Source organism: Polistes fuscatus, unplaced genomic scaffold (genome assembly GCF_010416935.1).
Source record: "Polistes fuscatus isolate 324 unplaced genomic scaffold, CU_Pfus_HIC Scaffold4, whole genome shotgun sequence".
Classification (NCBI taxonomy): Eukaryota; Metazoa; Arthropoda; class Insecta; order Hymenoptera; family Vespidae; genus Polistes; species Polistes fuscatus.
In genome coordinates, this window is record NW_025113118.1 from 9,012,733 (window position 1) to 9,038,960 (window position 26,228).

A 26,228-nucleotide genomic window follows, 5' to 3' on the forward strand; every position below is an offset into this window, starting at 1 on the left:
ACATATATATATATATATTTATATTGATTAATTGAATTTTATATTCGCATCGCGTCCATTTATCATTTAAAACATCGATGATAGTATCTACTAAAAATTAAAAAGATTTCTGGTGTATAAAAATATTATTATAAGAATTATCTCTATTATATTCTTGGAAATATTGTATGGAAAACACATATTCTGCAAAACTAAATATTCTGTATATTTACAAGTAGTCTACAATTTTAGTTCTATTTTTTTGTCTTCTTTTTTAAATTAGTTATATAAGCTATAATACACATCCGTGTACAATAAAAATCTATGAAGATTTCTCTGTGCATAATCAGCTGTAAATAATTTAAATAATTACTATTATTTTGTAGTAAAAATAAAACTGAACGAAAATAAACTATTATAAATATTTATAAATATGTATCTATTAATTATTTTAATATAAGAATAAGTTATATTGATTACTTTCTTTGCCTAAAAAGAAAATAGAGATTATAAATATTGATCTTAGAATAAACGTTTTATGTAATAATGTAAAATGTATAATTAATATTTACTTTTTCAATAATTTTTACGATATAAGTATATTCCATTGGTCGCGTAGGACATGTAAACACACACATTAAATTATTTTATGTAAATTAATTGTCTTATTTTATTTAAATATATATTTAAAAATAATTACCTGTACACCATATTTTTAATGACATTACGCTTATTTGTATTTTACACGTTTTCGGTATGAATAATTTGAATAATGAATAAATACTTCATTTTAAAAAAAGAAGAAAAACAAACCTATAAGAATTTTAATCAAAAAATAAAAAATATCTATTTTGCGGGCTTAAGATTAATATTTCGTAGCATACACAAATCTCGTGCAGTTGCTTTGCGACCTACTACAGTTTGTATATCATAAAATCTAAGTAATATGTCAGTTGAAAATGATTCGGGGAGTGCTTTTAGAAGGCACGGTACCTAAAAGTAAAAACATAATTTGTAAAACGTTGTTAAAATATTTTTCTAATAATATTTTTGAAAAAAATGTAAAAAATAATGTACCAATGTCTGTGGCATTCCTTGAAGCACGATACGAGTTCTGTCTTTGCCGCACTGTACCATTAATCGTAAAAATTGTAATATAAAATAAGTTTGTTGAGATACTTCTCCATCTCTTCCAGCAAGAAACGTGAATGTTGTAAACAATCCGTTTAATGCAGTGGAAAGTGGATCCCTTAAGATAATTGATTTCTGCCCGTTAGTCGAATTTTGGGTTTGTGGACTTTGAGAACCAAATATAGTATTAGTATCTCCAGTTTCATTGAGTCTTAAAATTTTATTTGCAGGTACTCCTAATGCATCCAATTCGTCTGCATCTAAATCACGACGAACACGTTTCCTATTGTTTCCACGATATGGATTCGAATTGTTGTATTCTAATGTCGAAAATATGCAGTATACGCAAAGTTTTGCTAATATCGAGGATTGTGGTTCGACGAATTCTTCACTCCTGTAACAAATATTAAAAAATAATTAATTAAAAATTTTATAAGGTTTTATATTTCTTGTTTTCTTTTCAATAAACTTACTGTAACGAATTGTATAAATATTGTGGAATGATATGATTAATAAGATCCAATGTACAATTTTCAATATCAAGATGAAATAACGCAAATGCTAGGTCCACAGCTTGGTCTAATTCTTCCTGGTATCTATATTTCAAGACTTCTTTGACTATGTTTGAAACGAACCATAACGAGCCACCCGTGTTTAACAATAACTCTAACGATTGCGTCGCTTGCATACAAATCCAACCGCGTTGATTTATACTATACCAAACAGATTCTAGTTGCTCTAATATTGGTTGTCGTGATATAATACTAAAAATGAAAAACACGACATTACAATAAATATAATATAATATTCGTATAGATATTTTAATTAACATTTAATGTGTATACCTGTACCTGTGAGATATTGAAAGTACTTTCGTTTTGGATTGCGTTGGTGGATGCACGTCATATTGCATTTTTCTTATAATTTGTGACATCAGACTCGATCTTTCGTAAAAAGAAAATTAGCAATAATTAAGCAACGATTAATAAATATACACATGATAATTCTAAGCATGAAAATATCAAACAATAATAATAATTTACTATTATTAACCTTTCTTTGAAATTATCTTGCATTTCTTCACCAGGAAGAGGAGTCAAAAAATGTTGAACCATATTCATAGGTTTAAGAAGTGCATCCTGATGGGTAATACTCATATACGCGCAAAGCCAAGCAGCTGCACATACTGGTAAACAGCAAGCAGCTGTACGCAATCCATCTAATGTTCTTTTTACATCACCTGCACCTAATACACCGCTTTCCCATGCACAAAGTAATTCTTTAACTGCTCCCATCGCAGATTGACAAGCAACGTGCCATTTCATATTATTAGATTTAAAGTCTGGATCCGAAGAGTTGATTTGTGCTAATAAAGTGTCCACTCTAGTCGGATCAATATTTTGTAACATTTTTTGGGGAGACTTTGGTTTATTTCGTTCAGGCATACATTCACGTACCCATTGTTCAAAAAATGAATCTCCGCCTTCTTCTAAAACTACCTGCAAGAATAAGAATATCGTAATATAAAAGATATTTATGTATAAACATAATTTATAATAAATATAAAACTCACATCAGAACCATAAGTTTGTACAATAGAACAGAGCATTAAAAATGACACATCAAATAACATAGCTCTTGTTGCAGCTGTTTTGTTAGGAACAGGTTCATTGATTTGTTTACTACATTCATTAAATTTAATTAATTTAGTAACAAATGTTTTCAATTTGCCTTCTACCGTAGCAACCGCAAGCATCAATTCGAAACTTTTTCCTGACAACACTTGATATAACATACTAAGTAAGGCCTCGTGAATTTTTGTATAGTCGGCATTAAGAGTCTTTAAAATTCCTGCTAACGTTGGTTCTGCTCTTATAATTACTTTTGGAATGGATGATGTCGGCGTACTGGTAGTTTCTAATTTTTGCAATGCTGCAGTTAATCCTTCTCTAAAATATTATTTACATAAATATTTTATAAGATATATTAAAATAATGCATTTAGATAAATTTCAAATATATTTTAATACCTTCTACTGCTCAATTGCTTTGCCTGTTTTTCCGTAACAAGATTCACCTTTTGTAATTCATTTAATAAGCATTCGATGCAATTACATGAGCATGTAGTATCCATTATATCAAGAAGAGGAGTAAATTGTAATAACAGTTCCAACGAATCTAAAATATCTTGCGAATATTCATATTTTTCATCTCCTAAAAATAGACACTTTGTTAAAATGCACAAAGATATCATAGAAAATGTTGAATTACTTTATTCTTAATTACCATTCAGTGTAGCATTGTGAAGCTCTTTTAAAATAACAGGAACTTTTAAAAATGTAAATGCACCCCACTGCGACTCATTAAATGTTCCAGTAACATTATGCAAACACATTAAACAAGCACGCATAATTTCACAATAAAGTCTTGCATTAGAATAACTTTTTAAACGTTGTACCATTTGCAATTGATTAACAAAGACGGTTGTTTCTGTACTTGGATTTAGTAACACTTGAACTGCGAATAATGGCTGCAAACAATGCGTTATAGATTCCATCCTCGATTTTTCAGGCGATAAAGCGAGAATTTCAACTTCCAAATTGCACAACTTTTTGAGAGATTCTTCTATAGAGACTGATGGTTTTAAGTTACTACTCTTTAATAACGTTTCTATTTCTTGACATTTTCTAACCACTACAATGTACAATTCTAAAATCATAAAATATAATTAATCACTAGATAAATAAAAGATCATAAATCATAACAAATTATATATAGATACCTTTATCGTCATACTGAGCTAAGTACATCATTGCACAAAGGAAATCTGAAGCGAGCATTTGTTTCAAAATACTTGCTGGTTTATCTATAAGTTCATTAACTTGCTGTGACATAGAATTGCTCTGAGGCATTTTATTTAATGCATGCAAATAACATTGCAATAACCAATGGACTATGGATAAAACTGCAGCAGCTAGAAAATCTTCCTCTGGCTTTCCACGACAAGTTATACCAATTTGAATAGATTCTAAAAACTCTAATAAGCTCACGATACAATGAGGCTTATGAAAACCATCGTATTTGCTTATACGTTGCAATACAGCAGCATATGAGACTAACTAAAAAGTTATAAGAATTATATTAGTAAGTTAAATTTATGTAGTTTAATACATTTGTTACCACACCGGGAAAAAGAAATTTTAATGACAGCCTAGAACTTATTTTTCATATTGATTACAGTGATTACAAATGTGTGATATTGGACCTCAATGGAAATTGTGTGTCGCGGATACGTGACACTGATTATAATATAATACGCTAACCTGAGAACATAATGAATGTTTCAAATATGATAACACTAATTGATTGGGACCAGGTCCCACTAACGCTTGTTGTAAAATACAGTCTGCTAAATTGTACACATCTCCGCTAACTCCTCTAGGTAAAATCTAAAAGATTAAAATAAAAAAATACTAATAAATAAAATCTATATTTAAATAGATAGATGTTAATAGATAACTCTTACCGTCTTTATATTTATACCCCACTGTAAATCGCTCCATCGTTCTCTCCATGCTCTTAATAACAAAGCTTTTAAGCTACTTGTTTTGCTGGTTACTTTCGTCTCCATCACTGAATTTAATAAAAGATTACACATAGTTCCTACAGAGAATAATATTTACATTTCAATGGAACATGGATAAATTGTTCATTAAAAGTAATTGTTTCTACTAAATTAATATACTTCAGTTAAATCAATAAAATAATTTTTCTACTAATATATCATTAATATTTTATATACGAGGAAAATTGATAAATATAATATTATAAATAAAAGCATAATTCAATCGTTAATTTTCCTAACCAAAATTACATGCTTCATAACCTATCACTTAACCAAATATAACGTTCGTAATTTCTCATTTTAATATAAAAATCATTTTAATTCTTATTATTCATACATACCATATTTATAATACTATACGATTATTTCATATATAATTAAAAATTATGTACATTTAACCACTTGTGTGTTAAAATATATTACTAATGTTTATCATATTTTATGTTGTCTAACTTAACTACTTTTCACTTAAAGTATATGCGACCTCAGCGACAGGTACGAACAAAATTTGAACTAAAAGCGTAGTAGGGGAACGATCTCCTCCACTATGCGTCTTTATTATCAATGAATAAGCTTATGTAAGTTTTACTCCTGTCACATTAAGGGGTTATACGCAGTTGCGAGGCTCGAAAAAGACGTATATTCATGAATTTTTTCTAGAAACAGTTTTTATTTCTCAAAAAAAATTATTGGTAATTGTAGTAGAGTGAACTTTTGAGAATACAATAGCGCGTCGATTCTGTAAAAATATTAATCTGCACTGCTCCTGTAGATGATTTCCTGAACGTCCTCTAAAAAAAGATGTTTGGCGGTGATCTCCATTTTGGCGGTTAGGATTATTCGAAATTAAAAAATATGGTGGATTCTTTTAAAGGATAGATTAGTGCAGGTATTAAAACAAAGGAATAATAAAAATTTTGATTTTTGACAAAATGGCGTCTATTTGAAAAAAAATGTGTTTTTTTGACTAAAATTTTCGCTCTAAATTGTTAAAAAAAAATAGTAATAAATTTTTAAAAAATTTTTCCTTATACTTAATACCTGAAGAATATATCTAAGAAGATTGTGTAAAAATTCGAAACCGATCGGTTAAGCCATTTCTGAAAAATCGAGATCACCGACTTTGAAAATACAGTTTTGAGAAAAACGCGTTTAAAGTTTCAGAAGTAGTTTATACATAGTTAAAATTTTTTTTCTTCAACTTAAATGGTATCATCTATTCCAGGGTAATAAGAGGGACCTTCTGCAGTATTGATAGCTTCTAATAAGTTCAGCTGGTGTTGTCGTCGAGCCATTTTTCCTTCTCGCGTTCTCCCATGCGCTCTCGCGTCTGAGATCATCACACGCTCTGCGTCTTCTTTGTCGACATTAGCATGAGCTGCGTTACCTAATCAAAGTCCTAATGCACTCATACAGTAAAATAATAATTTTTGACCTTCATTAAATATTCCAGCTGCAATGTAAGCCGCTATTTCTACTACTTTAGAGCCACATGGAATAATTTTTGGAGTTATTTTCCATATTAATTGATTATAACTCTCATTATTGTTTTGTGTATATCCACCAACACACCTTTCCAATAATTTTTCGTTGCTAAGGTCTTCATAAATGGGAAATATTGCTTCAGCAACATCAGCTGATAAAGTTTGATAATCATGGGTGTAAGAAGATAATGTGTTTGTTGCCAGCGCTTGCTGCCAACTACACCATGAACCTTCTCCACGTGTGCACATTTCGTGTTGAGGTTTCTCATCAGTCGAAAAATAGTGATAATACGTTCCCTAAATTGTATTGTACATATTATTAACAGAATCACAATTTCTTCTTATTGCCAAACCATAGTAAACTGCCAGCTTATAATTTAGCTTAGCCGTGAGTTTACCTTTCCCTGAAAGTACTGAATGTGACCTTGAAGTACTTAGTAAACCTATAATACTCGCCTTCTACGAGAAAACACAATAGAATAAGGAACCTCAAGTATCGCGCGCAGTGCGTGCAACTGCTACTCTGGTTCTTACTCTATCTGCTTTCTAACACTCTGACACGGCCTTACAAATTAAGGTATATCTCCAAAAATATTTATCGGATCAACTTCAAATTTTCAGAGAATATACTTAAATATATGTACATTCCGAAAATGCAAAAAAAAATCGATTTTTTTGAAAATCCTAACTGCGTATAACCCCTTAACTTGAGTTAGAGTATTAAGTTAGTAAGCTGAATTTAGACTTCTCAATATCTTATGTGTGTTAAATAAAATTCAGAACTGATGCAATTTTAATTGATAACAAATCTGCAAAGAAAATATAATAATTAAATATAATTTATAACATTTTTTAAGTATAATAAATAAATATTTTATACATAACTAATTTATTTCAGTATAAGTCCTACTTTGTGTTAAGATAAACTAAGTCAAGAAAAATTTCCTGGGTTTTATGAACAATGAGACTTTATATTTATTACTCCTTGTCTACTTTGATCTGAGACAATCACAATGAACATCGTATAAAAACAATATATTTCTTTTTATTTAAACAATTTTATTAAACATCAAATCTTTCAAAACAAAGTGATTGTCCTTCCTCTTCATACTCTTCTCTTGTCACAAGAAGATTAGGGAATATCGAATCTTTTGATAGCGCTTTTCCACCATACCATGCATAAGTGATCGGACTGTCAATAAAGAATATTTATATAAGAAAATTTTGTATAACATTTCAATATAAGATTAATCATAATAAAATACAAAGAATACTTGCTTTTCTGGTGAATAAACATTAATTGTATAATCAAATGACGCAAAACTTCTAACTTCCTTATAAACTCTATCTCGAAAACCTGGAAATTTGGCATTTCCTCCTGTAAGCACTATGTTAGACAAAAGATGTGGCCATGTTTCTTCTTCGCAAGCTTTCAAACAATCTATGATAGCCTCAGGTATGCCCATTTGTCGAATACCAACATCAGATGGATGAAAAAGAATTTCAGGTATAGCAAATCGTTCATTACTTAAACGAACTGCTTGCTGTTCGTTAGAAAATTCTGGATTTTTAAGAAAGCCACGCCGTAATGTCGTATAATCCGGCAAAACGTAATCCTTGACGATATCGTTATTCTCTAACTTTTTTTTAGCAGATTCCATATCCTTATAAAAATCTTGCGATACGAAGCAAGAATCTTCTTTTGCTTGATTTATCACGTATGTTTCATCCATAACGTGTAACTGACGATAAGATATTATTTCTTTCAAATGATTAGTAAGAAGTTTACCACCTACATCTATTCTTCTTATACCTTCCTTAATTTTAATACCATTTACATAAGGAACGATATGTGTAAAGCTATATCCAGTATCAACTATTATACAACATTTGGTACCAGGCTTTTCGTTCCTATAATTATAGCATGAAAGACTACTGGTATTAATCCTGAGAAGACTATGACATTCATATTCTTCAAAAAATATTTCAGTCATGGCTTCTTGAATGCTTGCGAAATTAAATGGTGGTTCTGTTATTATTACAGAAAGTTGATTTAAATTAACGGGACAACATTCTTTAGAAAATATATAATCCCAAACAGTTTTTTGAATATCCCAATTGACAAGATATCCTTTTTGAAATGGTAAAATATAAAATAGTCCAGATGCATCTCTACATTCTTCTATTTGACTTCCTATGAACGGTCTTCTGCGTTCACTTTTTGCCTTCATTATACAATTAGGAACTATCCTATAAATATCATATAATTAAACATTATTATTATTAATTATGGATATAATAAGTAGTATTGTTTATTTCATAAACATTAAATTTTACTTGGGATTTTCTGTGGAAAGTCCAACTTTGGTTGTGTATGCTCCATTATCCAAAATGAATGCAGGATTAGCCATATTGGATTTATGCTAATTAAATTTAATTACATTATGTTATCCTGTTTTCATTTAATATTTGTTAACACTGCACCGATATTTATCATTTAGTATATTCAGAGTAATAAAGTAAACTAACAACCATCGTTCTCTGCTATTCAAGATGCAAGCACTGCGCCATTGTTCCCGCATTTGAATATTGCGGGAAATTCAAACGACTATTCATTTATTATTTAAATTAATTTTATACTCTATATTTAATACATTATTTGTTTATTTTTATTTACGAGACGTATTAAAAATACGCAATAAATTTATTTTTCCATTTCCTTCATTTTTTCATTTTTTAATGAAATATTTATTTTGACTCTATAACAACTTTATTTGTATAACCTCAACAAGCAATAATTTATAAATGTCGAGAACATGTAATTCACTAATCTTGGAAAAAGTATTATGATAAGATTGTATTTGTTACCATTTTGTTTACCATAGCAATTAGTTTTTAATAACATTCTAAAGATTATTCGAAAAAATGCATATCATTGCAGAATATCGATTATTTAATACAAAAATGGAGTATACATTACTATGCAATACGTGTTACTTAAAATGTAAAGAAATTAATATCTATCAAAAGGTTTATATTTAAATAAATACTCTTACGCAATGCATTATTATTAATTATACAATATTTCAATTGTAGCTACGTCAATAAAAATGTAATATATAAGCATTACGTTTTTATTTGTCGTCATATATGTTTTCTTTTAAAATTGTAAATATCCTTGAGGTATGTCATAGTTTTGATTATATTAACATACGTAAATATATTAACTTGGACTTTGTATTATCAAACATTGATTTTTTATGGTTGCAGGTATAAGATAGTTTTAACATAGAAGAGAGTTTGTTTGATTGATTATTAGTAAAAAAGAATTCTAAAGAAATACTTCAAAATGGAAAAAAACTGTGAATGGACTGATTTGTTGAACGACAGAAGAAAGTATTCTGATTTGTTATGGGTTTCTAGACACATGGATATACAAATACCTCATATGCTACCGCCAGAATTAAAATTATCTAGAAATGAAATAATAAATACAGTATTAAATAATCAACGTATCAAAGAAGTAATCAGTTATTTAGCAGAAAATCAAAATGTATCTAAATCTGTTATCGAAAGAAGGGCTTATGCTATTTTACAAGAAATGGCAAGTAAGGCTCATGTACCTACAGTTCGTTGGCTAGGTATACTCTATTCCTTTCTTACATGGATGTGTTACAAGATGACACCCTACACACAATTATTATTATTCATGAAATCATTTTAAATTTGATATATTTTGGTTTATCCAGGTTTCTTTATCATTAAAGTTCTGAAGAAAATATTTCACAATATTTATATTAATGAAGAGATGATATTAGACTTGAAAAAACAAATGTCTACTTGTCAACTACAATATATCTATGTACCTTCACACAGAAGTTATTTAGATTTCATCTTACTGTCATTTTTTCTCTTTTATTACAATATGTCCTTACCGAATATAGCAAGTGGTATGGATTTTTATCGAATGAAATTTATTGGAGAATTATTACGTAAAACTGGAGCATTTTATATGAGACGTAGTTTTTCTAACGATTTGTTATACAAAGAAATTTTCAAAGCGTATGTTACTTGTATTACAAATTACAGTGACAAAGCCATTGAATTTTTTATCGAAGGTACTCGCAGTAGAAGCCAAAAAAGTATCGAACCAAAGTATGGTAAGTATCTGTATAATTTTACAGTGAGAAAAAGAATGATTGGTTACACATTTTTATATATTATTTGCATATATTCATTTTTTAGGTCTCTTATCTATCATTCTTGATAGTTATCTCCAAAGCACTGTACCTGATATTCAGTTTGTTCCAATTAGTATTAGTTATGATCGCCCAATAGAAGAAAACTTATTTGTTTACGAACTGTTAGGTGTGCCTAAACCAAAAGAAACAACAGTTGCTCTAATGCGATTTATGTCTTTATTAAAAGATCTTGGTTCTTTTGGATCAGTCTTTTTCAATATTGGCAAACCTATTTCTGCTTCACAATATGTATCATTAAAGGATCGTAAAACCAGAATTATGAATCCTGATTATAAATTATCATCAAATATTATAAAAAATTTAGCATATGACATAATAGATGCTCATCAAAAAAGTACGGTGCTTACAACTTTCAATATAATTGCTTTGTTGTTTAATGAGAGAGTACAAACGTATCCTGGAAATCCGTATACTCTTGAAACATTGGCGAAAGATTACAGATGGTATAAACAATGGTTTTCGTCATTAGGAGCTGTAATCTACCCAGCAGTTAATAAGTATTATTTTGTTTTTTCAACTTTTTTCTTAGAAATAAAAAAAATTGTATATTCTTTTTTAATTCAAAAATATTTTTCTATAGTGTGACTGCAAATGAATTATACAAGGAAATATTACTATCGCTAGAAACGCATTCAGAATTGCTTAAGTTAGATAAATCGAAAGTATTGCACTTACAAAACACATATACAGAAATTAAATCGGAAGAAAACACAAACATAAAGGGACATAATTTGAATAAGCATATTATGGAAATAGCAGTACCAGCTATTAAATTAACTATTTATGTGAACCCTACTTTATATTTTCTTGTTAAATTAGGAATGATTACAACAACAGTTGGATTAGACACTATTCATATTGGTAACTTTTAATTGTAATATTATTATATTATTAGTAAAAGTATATATAATAAACATAAACTAGTTTCATTATTTTTTCTTATTTTTAGATAAAGCCTTTGAACGATACGTTCTGTTAAGGAAATTATTAAGTACAGAATTTGCGTTATTTCTAAATGCAAATTCTTCTGTAGTTAATTTGGAATGGGAAAAATCAATTGATATTTTAGTGAAAGAAGGCTGTTTAAATATTAAGAACAATTTTATTACTGGACAAAAAACTACGTTGTTTTCTCTCCTGCATAATCTTTTGTTACCATTTATCGATGCTGTACATTTTACCTGCACTACTTTATTCGAGGTAAGAACACGAATAACATATTTTATATTGAATATGTACAATATTATTTTAATTTATAATTTTTCTATAAATTTATTCTAGTGGAATGAATCAGTTCTGGGTGCCATAACAAACCAAAAAATATTAAGAGAATGTCAGAAGCAAGTAGAGATAGCATTATTGGAGGAAACTAATTCTCGTCCTCACCCTTACTGTTTGTCGCTTGACCTATTTAAGTCTACATTGTCTAATCTTTTACAACAAGGTATTGTTGTAAAATCCCGAAAAGAAGGTATTTATTTAATAGATAAAATACAAATGGAACTTCTTATTATGAAATTACGTCAGCTTCCATTATTACATCCTTCGGGATCTTATAGCGATATTTCTTTATCAGTATTAAATAATTCGCTATGCATACAAGCTAAATTATGAAAAAATCTATATATACTAAATATTTACAAAGTTTATATTGATTTTTAATATATCTACATATTTATTTTTCAATTCTTTTATAATCAAATACTTATAATTGTGTAATCAAAAAATGAATATAAATTATTATTGATTATTATTAGAAATTATTATTGTTACTTTTGGTATTAATTTGTATTAAACATTTATACATATAAGCACAGCTTAAAAAAATAATTCAGTTAATATTATGAAATATATTAGAATGAACTATAAATTTTATTGTTCTACGTCTGTATTTTATATGAGAATAACGATTAAATATTAGAAATGAAGTTATCCACGCTATGAAAGATTCTTGCTGTCTCTTCATTAAATTCTTCCACTGATCTTTTTTTCTTACCAACGAATACGGTGGGCGTAGTAACTTGTGTTCCGTTATTTCGAAAAAGAAGCTACAATAATGATTAATCTCATGTTCTTCTTTTTTTATACATTTCAAATACATTTTATAATTTATTTTTTAAATTATCTTACCATGACTAATCTAACCAGATAAACGGCAAATGTAAGAAATGAAATAGCCATTAATGCACCTTCTATAGAAGGAAAGCCCAATCCGTGATCTTCGTAATCATCGTATCCGTGTTCATAATGTTCACCGGTACCTCTTTTTATACGATTCGGATTTATACATTTGATGAGTCTAGATTCTATGCAAAATTAATTTTGTTTTATATAGATCTCTATATAGACGCTTCTATATAGATTTGATATTTAATTAATTTCTAAGCGTAAGAAATTAATGTTAATAAAATAAATAATCTAATTTGATTCACCTATTTCATGCAACAATATTTTTTCAAACGATTTTAAAAATTGTAGTTTGCCTTTTGTACACAAAGGTTGAGATTTTAAACTTTGATGAACAGTTTTAAATAATTCAGTTGGTAAATACATTAGGAATGTATTTTTATCTTCTTTTAAAGTTTCATTTACATTTTTGTTAGACTGCTGTAATTTTTGTCGGAATATAGCTTCTTCAGTATCATGAATTACTGTATCCGATATTGTAAATTCTTTTAAATTTATTCGATCAGACTCAATCAGTAATTTATCCTGCAATACATATTTCACATTAAATTTAATTAATGAAACAATTTAAACAGCAATGATATCGATGAAATAATTTCAATCAGTATTGTGTACATTTGTCATATAATCATACGTTTTTTTAAAATGTAAATTTTTTATTATACTTCTTACCATGTCATAACTATTATTTTTAATCTCACAATGAATCTCGTCAATAGGTTTAGCAGACACATTTGTAAAATATTGATTTATCTCAGAGTATGATTCTGTTACTGTTAACCGAGTTACATTTAAATCTGTGTTTTGTATTGATGGAATTTGAATCTCTTGTTCTTCGTAAATCATACCGTTTTGTTTTTTATGAAAATAACTATTATTATCGTCATTTCGTATAAATTTATATTCGTGGTCACGTTTAGAAAAAGGAATTCTATGAAAATGAAGACAATATCATAGAAATTGAAATAATTATGTCTATTCTATTGTAATTTATATATATATCTAATATATAAAATGTGCATTATTAAAGTAATATAAAATATAACACATACCTGTAAACTTTTGTTTCATCTGAAAATTCAGGTATTTCAACCCATCCACCTTTAACATCTTTCCAAAAATACAACATTCCAAAAATGATATGATATATGAGCATCTTAATTGAATTTATTACTTCGTTTAACTTTTCATATATAATTAATTGGTAAAAATATAGTTATTAATATATAAAAAAGGTATACGTACTTGTATCGTTCTTTAAATTCTGTTAAACGTGACGACTTTAATATAACTGACGACAAGTAAGTGTGACACAGGATACGCACGAAATAACTAATCGCTTAAGCTATTATTTCCAGCAGGAGTTCTGTTAGAAATAAGATGGAGACGAATGCTACATTTGTAATAACTCTAAAAAAGTATATTGTATAAAAAAGTTTAGTTTATTTATTTACTTTTATATGCAATAACTACTCAATTTTTTGTTGAATAGTATTTAAATATTTACAATTTCAAGAGAAAAATTGTATGAGATATTAGGATGTACGAAAATGGAAATAATGCAATACAAAATTACTAATAACATAATTCTATTGTATCGCAAGGAATCCATTTTGAACTTTCTAAAGCATCCCATAAATTATAATCTTGTTCAATTATTTCTCTATTAAATTTGTCAATATCCAAAGGTACAGAATGTTCTGAAAATAATATAATTGATAATTAATAATGATTAACATGTTCTATATAAAAAATATAAACAAATTGTTCTGTAACAATAGACATACCAATTAATTCTAATTCATCTTCTTCTGGTTTCTGATCAGAAACATAGCTATTGTAAGCGTCCGATGTTGGTTCACTTTCATAATAACCTTGTTGCCAAGCACTGTAACTACTCCAATAGGAAGAAGTATCGTAATAGTTATATGCTTCAGAGTTCATGTTGGATGGTGCATATTCTGAAGATGATTGAGGTGGTGTCGATCTGAAAATAATCATAATCATAATTGTTATATATAGTTATAATTATTTTTAATAAGATTTAAGATTTAAGAAATAGTAGATTTAAACATTTTATTCCAAGGTCTTGGTACTGCATTGCAGATTTTGAGAGACTTTGTCCCTAGTCCTCTGTATCCATTCATCGCAACCAAACTATTCTTTTGCTCTTCTTCATTAGCAAATCTTACAAAACCGTAACCTTTACTAAATCCTGAACTATCCAATATTACTTTAGCTGTTCTAATGGAATTATATTTAGCAGCGAATGCTCTATACAAAGAATAATCGTCTACGTCCGTTGATAAATCTCCAACCCAAATACTGAATTCTCTGTCAGCTGCAGGTTTACCGGTAGTACTGGCATGATTTAGCCGAAACCTAACCGTCTGTAATTAAGAAAACATTTTAATAATTAATCATAAAACATTCAAATGAAAATTACTTTGTCATTGTATACAATAATGAACCAAAGTTCTATTAAAATACAAACAGGATTAGAACCAGGAATAGCTTTGCCATTAAGCTTATGCATAGCATCCAATGCCATTTCATCTGTTGGAAAGTGTACAAAACAATAACCAGCAGGTTCACCAGTATACCGATTTCGCATTACTTTTACAGTTTGAGGTTGTTCTCCCATCTTATGGAAAGCGTTCATAATAAAACTTTCCGTCATGTATGGCTCCAACTATAAAATAAAATATATTGAATAAAAAATATTTTATTAATTTGATAACATTCCAATGATATAACAATACATTAAACAAATTTGAAAGAAAAAAATTGAATAAAAAATACTTACGCCACCCATCCATAATTGACATAATACCATTGGCCCTGACGACATAATCTTTTTTGTAACAAACAAAATATAAATTGTTTTATATGACTGTTGGATTTTTCCTTCAATTTAGGCTTATAATATAAACTAATTATTTTTGTAAATTATTAGAGTATATAGGTTAGGTTTAATATGCATGCCAATTGTTTATGAAATAAATATATTACTTAATGATATTTTCTAATAATTATTTATTAATTCTTATAAATATGAATATATAAATTTATAACTATTTACTATTGTTTATATTTTACAGTTTCTTTGGCGTGATCTTGAAAAACTAGTAATAAAAGGAAGGCAATGCTGTTGAATAAAAATCACTAAGAAAACAAATGTAAGTTAAGATTGTTCGATTGGTAACAATGTTATCGATAAAAAAGTATGGTGATATTATTCGTGTTTCTTTCGTGCTTTTTATGCTTGAAACATTTGTATACATAATTTTCAAATAAATATATATTTTTCAAAATATAAAAAATCTGACTAGAAATAAATAAGTTAGTTTCACTTTCATTTTAACGTGTCCTAAGCACTTCTAATCGTTCACTCGGCCGCAGGTATTAGATTATAAATAAGCGTAGGTGACAAAAAGCCGATTAATAGGCTATCAGTCGGTTAAGTGTTAAATAAATTGTTAATTCGAAGGGTTCACATATTTTCGATGTCATAATTAAATTTAGTGTTCAGAGGCGACAATGAATAGATACGTAATATAGATGATACTGATTTTAAGATTCAAATCAATATCCCAATGATGCATCAGGAGTTGAAGGTGATTCAAGAGCCACTTCTTCGTAATCTCGTTCGAGTGCCGCAAGATCTTCACGAGCTTCTGTAAATTCTCCTTCTTCCATACCTTCTCCCACGTACCAATGAACGAAAGCCCTTTTGTTGTACATTAGGTCGAATTTGTGATTCAATTTAGCCCAAGCTTCTTCAATGGCCGTGGTATTAGATAACATTGATACTGCACGTTGTACCTACATTATTTTTTTTATATATCTTACATTTAATTTTTGTTTTTTAATTAATTGTTAAGGATAAGAGGAAGAAGATGATTAAAAAAAAGTTGATGCATTCGTTCGTTTAATTTGATTAATACCTTAGCTAAATCTCCACCAGGTACTACGGTTGGTGGCTGATAATTAATACCAACTTTAAAACCAGTTGGACACCAGTCAACGAAACGAATACAACTTTTTCCTTTCATAGCAGCAATCGCAGCATTGACATCTTTTGGTACAACATCACCACGGTATAAAAGACAACACGCCATATATTTTCCTTCTCGTGGGTCACATTTAACCATTTGATTAGTTGCTTCAAAACACTCCGATGTAATTTCAGCGACAGTCATTCCTTCATGAAAAGCTTTATCAGCAGAAACAACTGGTGCATAGGTTGCAAGAGGAAAATGTATTCTTGGATAAGGTACTAAGTTAGTTTGAAATTCAGTCAGATCTACATTCAAGGCACCATCGAATCTTAAGGATGCTGTTATGGAAGATACTACTTGGCTTATGAGTCTATTTAAATTAGCATAAGATGGTCTCTCTATTCCTAATTTGCGTCGACAAATATCATAAATAGCTTCGTTGTCAACCATGAATGCGCAATCCGAATGGCTGATAGTTGTATGTGTTGTTAAAATTGCATTGTAAGGTTCAACTACAGCAGTAGAGACCTTAAATTCAAGTATTATCAATATTATATTTTTTTTAAATGCATAATGTTGGTAACGAACAAAAAAAGTAATGAACTTACTTGAGGCGCTGGATATACAGCAAATTCTAATTTACTTTTTTTTCCATAATCGTCAGAGAGCTTTTGCATGAGCAAAGAAGTAAATCCTGACCCTGTACCACCACCAAATGAATGAAAGACAAAAAATCCCTGCAATCCTGTGCACTGATCAGTCAGCCTCCTAATTCGGTCCATTACAGATTCAATGACTTCTCTGCCAATGGAATAATGACCTCGAGCATAATTATTAGCAGCATCTTCCTTCCCAGTGATAAGTTGCTCTGGATGATACAACTGTTTGTAGGGACCAATGCGAACTTCGTCTAAAAATTAATCAAATTATAACTATAATGTTGATTATAATAATTGTATTTGCAAAAGGTTATTTTGAGAGGTTTTACCAACGACAGTTGGTTCAAGATCAACCATTACAGCTCTTGGTACCATTTTACCAGAACTTGTCTCATTGAAAAATGTATTAAAACAATCATTTGTTCCGGTAGCTTTATCAGAAGGCATTGTACCATCTGGTTGAATGCCATGTTCTAGACAATACAATTCCCAACAAGCATTTCCCATCTGCACTCCTGCTTGACCAACGTGCATTGATATACATTCACGCTAAAAAAGAATATAATATTTAATTTGTTTTTCAATTATATGGATTTATATATATTTATGAACTTTAACAGCTTATTGTTAATTTATATTATTTGCAATTTAAGAAAGAAACATAAAAGCTTGCATTAAATATTTTTTATATTTTCATAATTTGGATTTCTTCACACAATGTCTACTATATTTAATTAATTAGAAACAAGAATATAAAAAAATATTTATATTTATATTTATATAATTAACATACCATTTTTATAATTTTTATTATCCTGTTCGACGGTATAAAAAAGATTTAAAAACTATAATAATTTAGATATAATAATAAAATATAAGATTTTGTATAAATTAAAACGTAAAATTTTGAATCAGCCGCAAATTGCTATAAAAAAAAACCACTCTGATTGATTTCAGTTGCCTAGGTGACCATTGCAAAAATGAAGTTCAAAGATACATGTAAAATAAGTATTGTTTTATTTAAACATTATAAAGATTGATTTTCAAATAAGAAGTTAAAATTTGTTCAATTGTATGAAATCAACGAATAATTTAAACGAAACTATACTTTGAACAAGATTTGAGTTGCATTTATTACTATTGTACTTTTAACAAGATTTGAATTTCATTTATTAATATTTACATATGAATGACCAATCAGAGAACTTTGATATCACAATGTTTGAATTAAAATACTCATAGTTTCTAGTATTTTTTCTTATAGGAGTTTTATCTTCTCTCGTGACATGATGTCAATGCTTATCATTAAGTAGTAATCTGAAACGTGTTATTTAAAACAATATTCCTCTAAAGTTTTTACAATTTTTTCCACTACAATTTAGATATATATAATAATATCAGTAATACAAATAATTATTTTGTATATATAACATTAATAATTGCTTTGTATTTGAAAGTAAAAAAAAAGAAAAATATTATGTTGCCACCAACTTATGTCAAAGGCTTCCATGATCTGGAAACAATTAAAGCAATGGAATATAATAAACTTGGGAACACAAATTTATACATCAGTAAATTGTCTTTTGGTGGTGGACCACTTGGTATTCATTATGGGTATGCCAATAATAAAATTTAGTATTTTTTTGTTCATGTTTTTATTGCTCAATTAATGTTGCATTTATTTGCAGCAATTTTGATGAAAAAGAAGCGATTGAAACTATACGACAAGCTATAAAAGAAGGTATAAATTACATTGACACATCGCCATGGTACGGAGAAGGAAAATCAGAAAAGATTATTGGGAAGGTAAAATTATGTTCAAAAGAAATTTAACTCTTTCCTTAATATTTGTTAATATCTTTTTCATTATTTGAAAACTAGGCATTAGAAGGAATTCCTCGTCAAGCATATTACATTGCAACTAAAGTCGGAAGATACGAGTTGAATGTTGAAAAAATGTTTGATTTTTCACGTGAAAAAACAAGAGATAGTATTAAAAACAGTTTAAGTAATTTAAAATTGAATTACGTTGACATTATTCAGGTAAATATGTATTCTATGTCATTACAAGTTATCGTATAATGTTTTTTAAAAATATAAAACTTTTTATATTAGGTTCATGACATAGAATTTGCTCCATCTCTGGATGTGATAATTTCACAAACTTTGCCAGAATTATCTAAACAAGTTGCTGACAAAAAAGCCAGATATATTGGTATTACTGGCTATCCAATTTCTGTTTTAAAAGAATGCATTGAACGTAGCAATATTGATATTGCATGTGTGTTAACTTATTCCAGGTTTACTTTGCTAGATAATTCTTTAATCCAGTATATAGAATTTTTTAAGGTTCAAAACTCAACTAAAAAACTGTTTAATTTTCAGAATAACAGATTGATATTAAAAGATAATTGCTTATATTTTAGAATCATAATATTGGTATAATTAATTCCTCTCTACTTGCTATGGGTCTTTTTACAAGCAGTGGCCCTCCATCTTGGCATCCTGCTAGTGAAGAAATAAAAAATACTTGTACAGATGTTGTACGATATTGCAAGGTTATTATTACTGATTTTGATCATATTGAATTAAGGAACTATTATAGATAATTATGTATTAATGAAACAATACAATTATGCTATCTTATATGATTTATTTTGATGATATCTTCAATTAGGAAAACAATATTGAAATAAGTAAATTGGCAGTGTGGTATGCTATGCAATGTGGAAATATATCTACAAGTCTGATTGGTATTCAAAATATGCAACAATTAATAATGAATTTAAACGTATCAAGAAATGGTATTACGGACAAGGAAAAAGAACTATTAAATTTGATCAAAGAGAAGTAAATAATAACTACTATGATAAATCTTTCTCAAAAACAAAAAAAAAAAAACAATCAATTTTTTATTGATTTATTATTTCAGTTACTTAAACCGAATTGAATTGAAACATTGGGAAGGCGTAGAATTAAAAAAATACTGGCAGACTAAAGGCAATAAGAAAAAAAATTAAAATTATCTGACAATAATTTTTAAGTGAACTACCAGTGATCGGTAAATAAACCAATATTTTTTATAACTGCTTTATCAACAGAAGTATAACACAGGTATGAGTAATATTAAATATAATTGAAGACAAAATGGTAATAATTAACACTAATAAAATATAAAAATAAATATTAATATTAGTCATGTTTTTGTTGTTAATAACAAGAAATTTTATACTAGCCAAAAAGTCTTATAATAAATAAACATTTATTATAAAGAACAGAAGATAGATGAAATTAATCTTTGACTTAAATATTTAATCTATTTCTGTTCTTTGGGCAGAATCAGATACTTTATTATCATTTTTATTGAATTGTTCTGTGGTACTGGAATATTTATTAATATTATGTTTCAAAGGATACATATATTCATAATTAGGTATTGCCATTAATAAGTTGAAAAAACTTAATTTATGTTTCATATATACATACAAACACTGGTCATGGATGACCTTGCGGCGATCAAGGTATTAAAAATTAAAAAACTAATGAATAAAGAAAATAAATAGATAATGATGAATATAATACTTCATAATGTCAGATACTTCTCGTTGAATCTTCTCAACTTTCTTCCACATTATTGCAAGAATTACTATGTATAATGAAACAAGTACCGTAGATATAATCTTATAATAATAAATATCGATACAGATAATAAGATATAACATAATCGTACATGTCCAAAAAAGTAGCGGCGCACCGTTTTGTACACCAAATTTGGTAAAAGATACTTTATTTGTTAAGCTCAATGTTCCATTTTTAAGTAATTCTTTGCAATGCGGTTCATCTTCTTCAATATAACGCCGGAAAACTACAAAACTTTCCATATCGACTAATTACAAAAATATTTTCAATATAAAAGTCAATGAATATATAAGTGTAATAATATATATTTCTTAATTTATATTTAAATTTTTAATAAATTTGAAATATTTTTATTATATACATATAAAATCGTTAAAAGTTATATACACTATACTGAATTATCTAATTATAGACGGGTTCCTATAGATGCGTGTATATATATATCAAGATCACCCCATAGAAAAGATTCAAATTTCTTATGGTTCTAATATTTTTAAATTAAACATTTACGGCGGTATTGTTCAAAGTGAAAATAGTATTAGAAAATAATATAAAACTAATTACTAAATATTAATATTAAAAATAAAACTAATTGTTTTTAAATATTATTTTTGTGTATGAAGTTAGACTTTCATGGAACAACATTAAGCATTATTTTGAAAACGGAGTACGAATATTATCTAGTCAATATTACCCTTTAAATTTAGCGACTGCAGCGCCGCGGCGTCGAGTGACCGATTCACTGCATCTGTTTACACGCTAGTGTCATCTACAGTGTAAATGTGTGTTTGCAAAATTATATTAAAATTATAAATTTTCTCGGCCATTAGTTATTCTATGTACGTGGAATTAGTCTGGGCTTTATTAACGTTCAATTTTTTTTTATCATTCATCTATTTTTTCGTCAAAGTTAAATAAGAGATCAATTGTTCCTTTGACAATCGTTTGGTGTTCTCATCGACGTTTTGAAGCTTTCCCTTAACATTGGAAGTGTTGAATCATATTTGGAAATATGGCTGCTGCTGCTGCTGCTGCGTTACTCGACGAGCTTATGGGAAGAAACAGAAATGTTCTTCCTAACGAAAAACCTAAAGAACTTAATTGGGAGGATCCTGAGGTACGATTATGTTTATTAGAATAATCACTTTCTTGCGAATAACGAAAACACATCGATTAATTAACGATCGATGTCACCTTCGATATCATTTTAATTATCAATCGATTTGTTATTTAATCATGGTTAAACAGTCGGTCTTTAATTTTACAGTTTTGCAAATTATATTTGGTTAAATTCTGTCCTCACGATTTATTCGTTAACACACGAGCTGATCTTGGAGCTTGTTCTCGAGTTCACGATGATGAAGCTAGAGACCTTTTTGAGAAAGCGCCATATTCCTATCGTAAACAACAATATGAAGATGAATTTATTAGATTTTGTCAAAGTATGCTCAACGAGGTTGAAAGGAAAATTGTAAAAGGCAAACAACGTCTTGCTCTTATCGGAAGAACTGAAGCAGTAAGTATTACATTTGTTATTTAACTCTCTAGCTAGTAAGCGCCACTAAAGTGGCTATTCCTTAATATGTTCACTACCAGCGTAGCAAATCTTATAAGTCAAATATAAGAAGCGTTGAATGTGGCACACAACTCCTCATGTTGAATCATAGTGTAAGGAGTTGAGATCAATAATAATCAAATTTTTAATTATTTAATATTTTTCTTTAGCCTACTCTGACTCCTGCACAAACTCAAAGAAATGAAGAACAAATAGCTCTGCTAACGGAGAAGATTAACAAATTAGTCGAAGAAGCTGAACAAAGTGGGATTCAAGGAAATGTTGAACAAGCTCAAGGCCTAATGAGACTTTGTGACCAATTAAAAGAAGAACGAGAAGCCCTTAGAAAGTCCAATGACAATAGTCATTATAATCAAGTATGTTTTATATAAGACTTTTCTTTTTTTCTAAATGTTCTTTTAAGTATTTCATTTAATATTTTATTTTTTTATTTAAGACCGCTGAATTAGCTGCTGCTCAAGAAAAACAGATGGAAGTTTGCGACGTGTGCGGTGCTTTTCTCATTGTCGGAGATGCTCAACAACGAATCGATGATCACTTGATGGGTAAACAACATGTTGGTTATGCCAGATTAAAAATTGCTCTTCAAGAAATTATGGTATAAGCAAATTAAGAATTTTTCCAAACAATTAATGTCTATGATCATCTAATTATTTTTTATTAATGCAAATAATTTGTTTTTATGTAGAGTAAACGTGATAAAGCACGAGACGAAAAAGAGCAGAAAAGAGAAGAAGAAAGAAAGCAGAGAGCACGTGCTAATGAAGAACTCGACAGACGAAGGAGAGAAAGTGACAGAGATAGAGATAGAGAAAGAGATAAACGTCGTAGACGTACAGATGATGACAAGGGTAGACATGACTCTGGGAGTCATAGGTGAATATTCAAATAATCATAGTACTATATAATTGTGCTGATAATTATCTTAAACTTAAACTTAATCATATAAAATAGGAAATAGAATTATATTTATATTATAAAATAAATGTTTTAAAATGAATTTTTTTATTTAATTCACTGTTATAATTATCGGCACAATTTAATTAAAAATTTAAATATTAAATTTACGATTAAATTTGGTTTACAGAAATTCTGGACATAGAAGTAGGAGCAGGTCTAGAGAGAAACATGATCGACATCGCGATGACGATAATCATCGACGTCATGCTCGCGATAAAGGTATGATTAAAGTTTCAAAACTAGAGTAAAAGATAATTCATCCGTATAATGTGTAGTTAATGTATTTAATTATTGTTTATAGGAAATCGGGATCATCGAAGCTCGAGTCATCATAATCGTCGTCGCCATCGATCTCGAAGTCGAAGTCACAAGTAACTACTCTTGATTGGTTAGTGAGTGAGAACTAAGCCAGGTATGCACTAAACAATTAACGATATATTCGTCTCATTTACTGTACAGGTTCTTTACCAGGTGAGTTTCATTAGATGCACATAATATGTACATGATAATTATCTGTGATTTTGAAGAATCGCATACAGTCACAACGTACCAGTCTTTGATCCTGCCTATTAATTGGAGAAATGCTCTTACTAAATTTCATATGGACCTGATTGTACAGCATTTTATTTTCAATGTGACGAGCTCATTGTATGTAACATATAGCTTGAAAAAAAGCTGCATCGAGGTAATGTTGAGCGAAGAGTAGTAAAGTCGTTCACAAAATAAAGGTATATTTATCATGTAGTATTATAGATATTGTCTACAGAGCAAGATAGGAGAAGGTATACCTATGCTTGCTTTGATCGGTATAATGTCTTCATAGGTTAAATACAGTAAATTGTGTTATGTCAACGACTGCATAGCTTTTTTGTCGAAAAGAAATTAGTGAATTAGTGGAGGAAACAGTGCCTACTTCCGTAGACCTGCAACACGGCAGTGCCCTGTGTGACTGTGACTATACAAACCTAGCTTCTGCTACGCATTTCTGAGGTATTTATATCGGAATGATAATACCAAACATGTCCTTTTATTAGGAAAGTTAGACTTTTTTGAAATTGATGATGTTTATTTTTGGAGTGATACTTCAGTGCTAGTGCTTTAAAGGAAATGATAACAAACTCCTGCTATTACTTTCCTTACTTCCTAATTGCAGTTGATCGGAGCATTATCAACATGACTTTCAGCGTGATTTCTCAGCGAGTTTTTCGTTTAGGAATATATTAATGACATCCTATATGGAAACAAATTGGATAGATCAATTGTAGTATTTTCCAACTTCGAACTTTAACGTTCGAAATAATTTTTCTCTTATTTCTATAGCCGGCGAGACAAAAATACCAAATAGATTCACAATTCTGTCATCGTTAATATGGAACCAGTGTTAACTGATTATTTAAAGATTATTTAATGAGGCATTTCTTATTATACTTCCCATTTTTCTACACAAGTGATGAGAAACGAGTATTATATGCAATATTTTCTCTTCCCTTCTTGCACGTCTCACTTTATTTACTATTTTAGTTCTTAAATGGTTAGGGTGTGGGCTAAATTATTCTTTTTATAAATGGGTTAAATAAATTATTCTGTAGCATTGTCCTCCGTCTATTTAAAGGATCACAACAGAGGCCATATGGATCATAAATTGAGCTGCTCCTAGGATTTCCCTCATTCATTCATAGTCTCATATTATTCAGTTTGCCATGTCCTTCGTTTCAGCTTTTATAGAGAAGATACATATATTCTATATATGTCTTACATTTGTATAACTTGTTTAATGATATAAATGTTTCTTTATTGTTACATAATCTGCTTTTTTCAATATTTACTTACAGAAATATAAACATTTACTCTAATTAACTTTAACTTCAATATTATCATTTTGTATTGTAGTTAAAAAAACATTGGGTAATTTAATTAGAATATATTTAATAAAATAGAAAGAAGAAAAATATTCGATTTTAAATCTGAAACATAAAATAAAAATTATATTTTAATAAAATTAGTTTATTTTATTTGTTTGCTAATAAATTTTGTTGACGATTCTCGTAAATCATAACATGGTGGAATATAATAGTTCTCTTGATTTCAATGCTGCAATCAAAGTGATATTTTGAATTTAATTAATTGCTTATTTATGCATATATAATTGAAATATATTATTTCTGTTTAAGAATTTAACATAATGAGGTTAACAACAGCTACAATAAGGGAATTATGTTAATCGTTTGAAAGTAATTGCGATTCGTACGAAAATAATATTTGTTAAATCTTAATTTCTAAAACATTGATTCTCTATTTTCAGAATGAAGACAGGACAATGGAATTTAACCAGTTCGAAGGATCCACGTGCACTCCGCTTTATGTATTATTAAGGTAAAGATTTTGCATAATCTTCACATTGAAAATTTATAAATTTTATACATATATATATGTATATATATATATATATGTATATATATAATTTTATTTATATTTATATATATATATAGATATAGATATATATTCAAAAAATGAATCTTTAATAATTGATACAAATCGGCCTTTAATATGTGTATGTTATTTAATTGCCATTTTATTTAAATCTTAAAATAATTGTTATTTTATTATACATACCTATTAAAACAAGGTTAACATGTCCATAGATTGCGTTGTAATACTCGTAATTATTGTTATTTGAAATTAATAAAATGATCCTGATGATAAAGAACGTAGAAACAAATATCATA

At 28.5% G+C, this 26,228-nt stretch overlaps 8 protein-coding genes across 24 annotated transcripts; 3 read left to right on the forward strand and 5 right to left on the reverse strand.

Moving 5' to 3' along the window:
- Positions 1-801: 801 nt before the first annotated feature.
- On the reverse strand, positions 802-5,241 carry LOC122520546 (mediator of RNA polymerase II transcription subunit 24). Of its 2 annotated transcripts, none has more exons than XM_043640626.1 (12): positions 5,076-5,241; positions 4,636-4,742; positions 4,433-4,558; positions 3,892-4,228; positions 3,396-3,818; positions 3,140-3,323; positions 2,684-3,059; positions 2,164-2,609; positions 1,962-2,054; positions 1,584-1,874; positions 1,057-1,504; positions 802-972 (listed from the first exon to the last, which is right to left on the reverse strand). In XM_043640626.1, the coding sequence occupies exons 2-12, from the start codon at positions 4,738-4,740 to the stop codon at positions 826-828; spliced, it is 2,976 nt and encodes a 991-aa protein (XP_043496561.1). In that variant the 5' UTR covers positions 4,741-4,742; positions 5,076-5,241; the 3' UTR covers positions 802-825. The 2 variants fall into 2 exon arrangements, with proteins under 2 accessions (XP_043496561.1, XP_043496560.1); XM_043640625.1 differs by having other exon boundaries at positions 4,636-4,772.
- Positions 5,242-7,168: 1,927 nt separating this feature from the next.
- On the reverse strand, positions 7,169-8,822 carry LOC122521138 (actin-related protein 6). Its single transcript, XM_043641607.1, has 3 exons — positions 8,556-8,822; positions 7,497-8,468; positions 7,169-7,410 (listed from the first exon to the last, which is right to left on the reverse strand). The coding sequence occupies exons 1-3, from the start codon at positions 8,627-8,629 to the stop codon at positions 7,281-7,283; spliced, it is 1,176 nt and encodes a 391-aa protein (XP_043497542.1). The 5' UTR covers positions 8,630-8,822; the 3' UTR covers positions 7,169-7,280.
- A 536-nt stretch (positions 8,823-9,358) lies between these two features.
- On the forward strand, positions 9,359-12,122 carry LOC122521124 (dihydroxyacetone phosphate acyltransferase). The gene is made up of 7 exons (XM_043641589.1): positions 9,359-9,401; positions 9,489-9,859; positions 9,968-10,378; positions 10,464-10,977; positions 11,061-11,341; positions 11,430-11,680; positions 11,762-12,122. The coding sequence occupies exons 2-7, from the start codon at positions 9,568-9,570 to the stop codon at positions 12,092-12,094; spliced, it is 2,082 nt and encodes a 693-aa protein (XP_043497524.1). The 5' UTR covers positions 9,359-9,401; positions 9,489-9,567; the 3' UTR covers positions 12,095-12,122.
- Positions 12,123-12,286: 164 nt separating this feature from the next.
- Positions 12,287-13,823, reverse strand: LOC122520918. Its single transcript, XM_043641239.1, has 5 exons — positions 13,720-13,823; positions 13,340-13,538; positions 12,913-13,192; positions 12,611-12,786; positions 12,287-12,528 (listed from the first exon to the last, which is right to left on the reverse strand). Exons 1-5 carry the CDS (start codon positions 13,821-13,823, stop codon positions 12,391-12,393), a joined length of 897 nt encoding a protein of 298 aa, XP_043497174.1. The 3' UTR covers positions 12,287-12,390.
- Positions 13,824-13,929: 106 nt separating this feature from the next.
- On the reverse strand, positions 13,930-16,027 carry LOC122520992 (tRNA selenocysteine 1-associated protein 1). 3 transcript variants are annotated; one of them, XM_043641360.1, is made up of 7 exons: positions 15,750-16,027; positions 15,474-15,521; positions 15,162-15,359; positions 14,741-15,057; positions 14,455-14,654; positions 14,122-14,367; positions 13,930-14,033 (listed from the first exon to the last, which is right to left on the reverse strand). In XM_043641360.1, the coding sequence occupies exons 2-6, from the start codon at positions 15,516-15,518 to the stop codon at positions 14,243-14,245; spliced, it is 885 nt and encodes a 294-aa protein (XP_043497295.1). In that variant the 5' UTR covers positions 15,519-15,521; positions 15,750-16,027; the 3' UTR covers positions 13,930-14,033; positions 14,122-14,242. The 3 variants fall into 3 exon arrangements, with proteins under 3 accessions (XP_043497295.1, XP_043497293.1, XP_043497292.1); XM_043641358.1 differs by lacking the exon at positions 15,750-16,027 and having other exon boundaries at positions 13,930-14,077; positions 14,175-14,367; positions 15,474-15,727; XM_043641357.1 differs by lacking the exon at positions 15,750-16,027 and having other exon boundaries at positions 15,474-15,727.
- A 100-nt stretch (positions 16,028-16,127) lies between these two features.
- LOC122520991 (tubulin alpha chain-like) lies at positions 16,128-18,145 on the reverse strand. The gene is made up of 5 exons (XM_043641356.1): positions 18,121-18,145; positions 17,657-17,876; positions 17,277-17,578; positions 16,615-17,196; positions 16,128-16,492 (listed from the first exon to the last, which is right to left on the reverse strand). The coding sequence occupies exons 1-5, from the start codon at positions 18,121-18,123 to the stop codon at positions 16,253-16,255; spliced, it is 1,347 nt and encodes a 448-aa protein (XP_043497291.1). The 5' UTR covers positions 18,124-18,145; the 3' UTR covers positions 16,128-16,252.
- Positions 18,146-18,731: 586 nt separating this feature from the next.
- On the forward strand, positions 18,732-21,036 carry LOC122520689 (L-galactose dehydrogenase-like). The gene is made up of 7 exons (XM_043640895.1): positions 18,732-18,941; positions 19,016-19,133; positions 19,209-19,370; positions 19,443-19,676; positions 19,754-19,885; positions 20,005-20,177; positions 20,260-21,036. Exons 1-7 carry the CDS (start codon positions 18,805-18,807, stop codon positions 20,345-20,347), a joined length of 1,044 nt encoding a protein of 347 aa, XP_043496830.1. The 5' UTR covers positions 18,732-18,804; the 3' UTR covers positions 20,348-21,036.
- A 685-nt stretch (positions 21,037-21,721) lies between these two features.
- LOC122520690 (luc7-like protein 3) lies at positions 21,722-26,206 on the forward strand. 14 transcript variants are annotated; one of them, XR_006304594.1, is made up of 10 exons: positions 21,723-22,083; positions 22,234-22,482; positions 22,692-22,898; positions 22,979-23,140; positions 23,231-23,418; positions 23,630-23,721; positions 23,804-23,873; positions 23,962-24,492; positions 25,674-25,733; positions 25,805-26,206. XR_006304594.1 is itself a non-coding variant. In XM_043640896.1 (9 exons), exons 1-9 carry the CDS (start codon positions 21,979-21,981, stop codon positions 25,872-25,874), a joined length of 1,155 nt encoding a protein of 384 aa, XP_043496831.1. In that variant the 5' UTR covers positions 21,722-21,978; the 3' UTR covers positions 25,875-26,206. The 14 variants fall into 14 exon arrangements, 6 of the variants coding, with proteins under 6 accessions (XP_043496831.1, XP_043496832.1, XP_043496836.1 ...); XR_006304592.1 differs by having other exon boundaries at positions 23,962-23,973; XR_006304599.1 differs by having other exon boundaries at positions 21,724-22,083; positions 23,804-23,890; positions 23,962-23,973.
- The last annotated feature ends 22 nt before the right edge of the window (positions 26,207-26,228 follow it).

Bases quoted from the DNA above. Each gene is read 5' to 3' on its own strand.
- LOC122520689 (XM_043640895.1), top strand. From the start codon at position 18,805: ATGTTGCCACCAACTTATGTCAAAGGCTTCCATGATCTGGAAACAATT. The intron at 19,677-19,753 runs GTTCAAAACTCA...CTTATATTTTAG, and splicing joins AGTATATAGAATTTTTTAAG to AATCATAATATTGGTATAAT. The intron at 19,886-20,004 runs GTTATTATTACT...ATCTTCAATTAG, and splicing joins ATGTTGTACGATATTGCAAG to GAAAACAATATTGAAATAAG.
- LOC122520918 (XM_043641239.1), bottom strand. From the start codon at position 13,823: ATGCTCATATATCATATCATTTTTGGAATGTTGTATTTTTGGAAAGAT. The intron at 13,539-13,719 runs GTATGTGTTATA...CGATAATAATAG, and splicing joins GATGAAACAAAAGTTTACAG to TTATTTTCATAAAAAACAAA. The intron at 12,529-12,610 runs GTAAGATAATTT...TCATTATTGTAG, and splicing joins ATCTGGTTAGATTAGTCATG to CTTCTTTTTCGAAATAACGG.
- LOC122520991 (XM_043641356.1), bottom strand. The intron at 17,197-17,276 runs GTAAGTTCATTA...CTTGAATTTAAG, and splicing joins CTGTATATCCAGCGCCTCAA to GTCTCTACTGCTGTAGTTGA. The intron at 16,493-16,614 runs GTATTAATCAAA...AAAATAATGTAG, and splicing joins CTGGTGGAGATTTAGCTAAG to GTACAACGTGCAGTATCAAT.
- LOC122521138 (XM_043641607.1), bottom strand. From the start codon at position 8,629: ATGGCTAATCCTGCATTCATTTTGGATAATGGAGCATACACAACCAAA. The intron at 8,469-8,555 runs GTAAAATTTAAT...TGATATTTATAG, and splicing joins CTTTCCACAGAAAATCCCAA to GATAGTTCCTAATTGTATAA. The intron at 7,411-7,496 runs GCAAGTATTCTT...CTTTATTGACAG, and splicing joins AATGTTTATTCACCAGAAAA to TCCGATCACTTATGCATGGT.
- LOC122520690 (XM_043640896.1), top strand. From the start codon at position 21,979: ATGGCTGCTGCTGCTGCTGCTGCGTTACTCGACGAGCTTATGGGAAGA. The intron at 22,899-22,978 runs GTATGTTTTATA...TTTTTATTTAAG, and splicing joins ACAATAGTCATTATAATCAA to ACCGCTGAATTAGCTGCTGC. The intron at 23,722-23,803 runs GTATGATTAAAG...TATTGTTTATAG, and splicing joins ACGTCATGCTCGCGATAAAG to GAAATCGGGATCATCGAAGC.
- LOC122521124 (XM_043641589.1), top strand. From the start codon at position 9,568: ATGGAAAAAAACTGTGAATGGACTGATTTGTTGAACGACAGAAGAAAG. The intron at 10,379-10,463 runs GTAAGTATCTGT...TTCATTTTTTAG, and splicing joins AAGTATCGAACCAAAGTATG to GTCTCTTATCTATCATTCTT. The intron at 10,978-11,060 runs GTATTATTTTGT...ATTTTTCTATAG, and splicing joins ATCTACCCAGCAGTTAATAA to TGTGACTGCAAATGAATTAT.
- LOC122520546 (XM_043640625.1), bottom strand. From the start codon at position 4,767: ATGTGTAATCTTTTATTAAATTCAGTGATGGAGACGAAAGTAACCAGC. The intron at 2,055-2,163 runs GTTAATAATAGT...TTTTTACGAAAG, and splicing joins CAAGATAATTTCAAAGAAAG to ATCGAGTCTGATGTCACAAA. The intron at 1,875-1,961 runs GTACAGGTATAC...TTTCATTTTTAG, and splicing joins GTACTTTCAATATCTCACAG to TATTATATCACGACAACCAA.
- LOC122520992 (XM_043641360.1), bottom strand. From the start codon at position 15,518: ATGTCGTCAGGGCCAATGGTATTATGTCAATTATGGATGGGTGGC. The intron at 15,058-15,161 runs GTTTGTATTTTA...TCTTAATTACAG, and splicing joins CTATTCCTGGTTCTAATCCT to ACGGTTAGGTTTCGGCTAAA. The intron at 14,655-14,740 runs GTTTAAATCTAC...GATTATTTTCAG, and splicing joins CCAAGACCTTGGAATAAAAT to ATCGACACCACCTCAATCAT.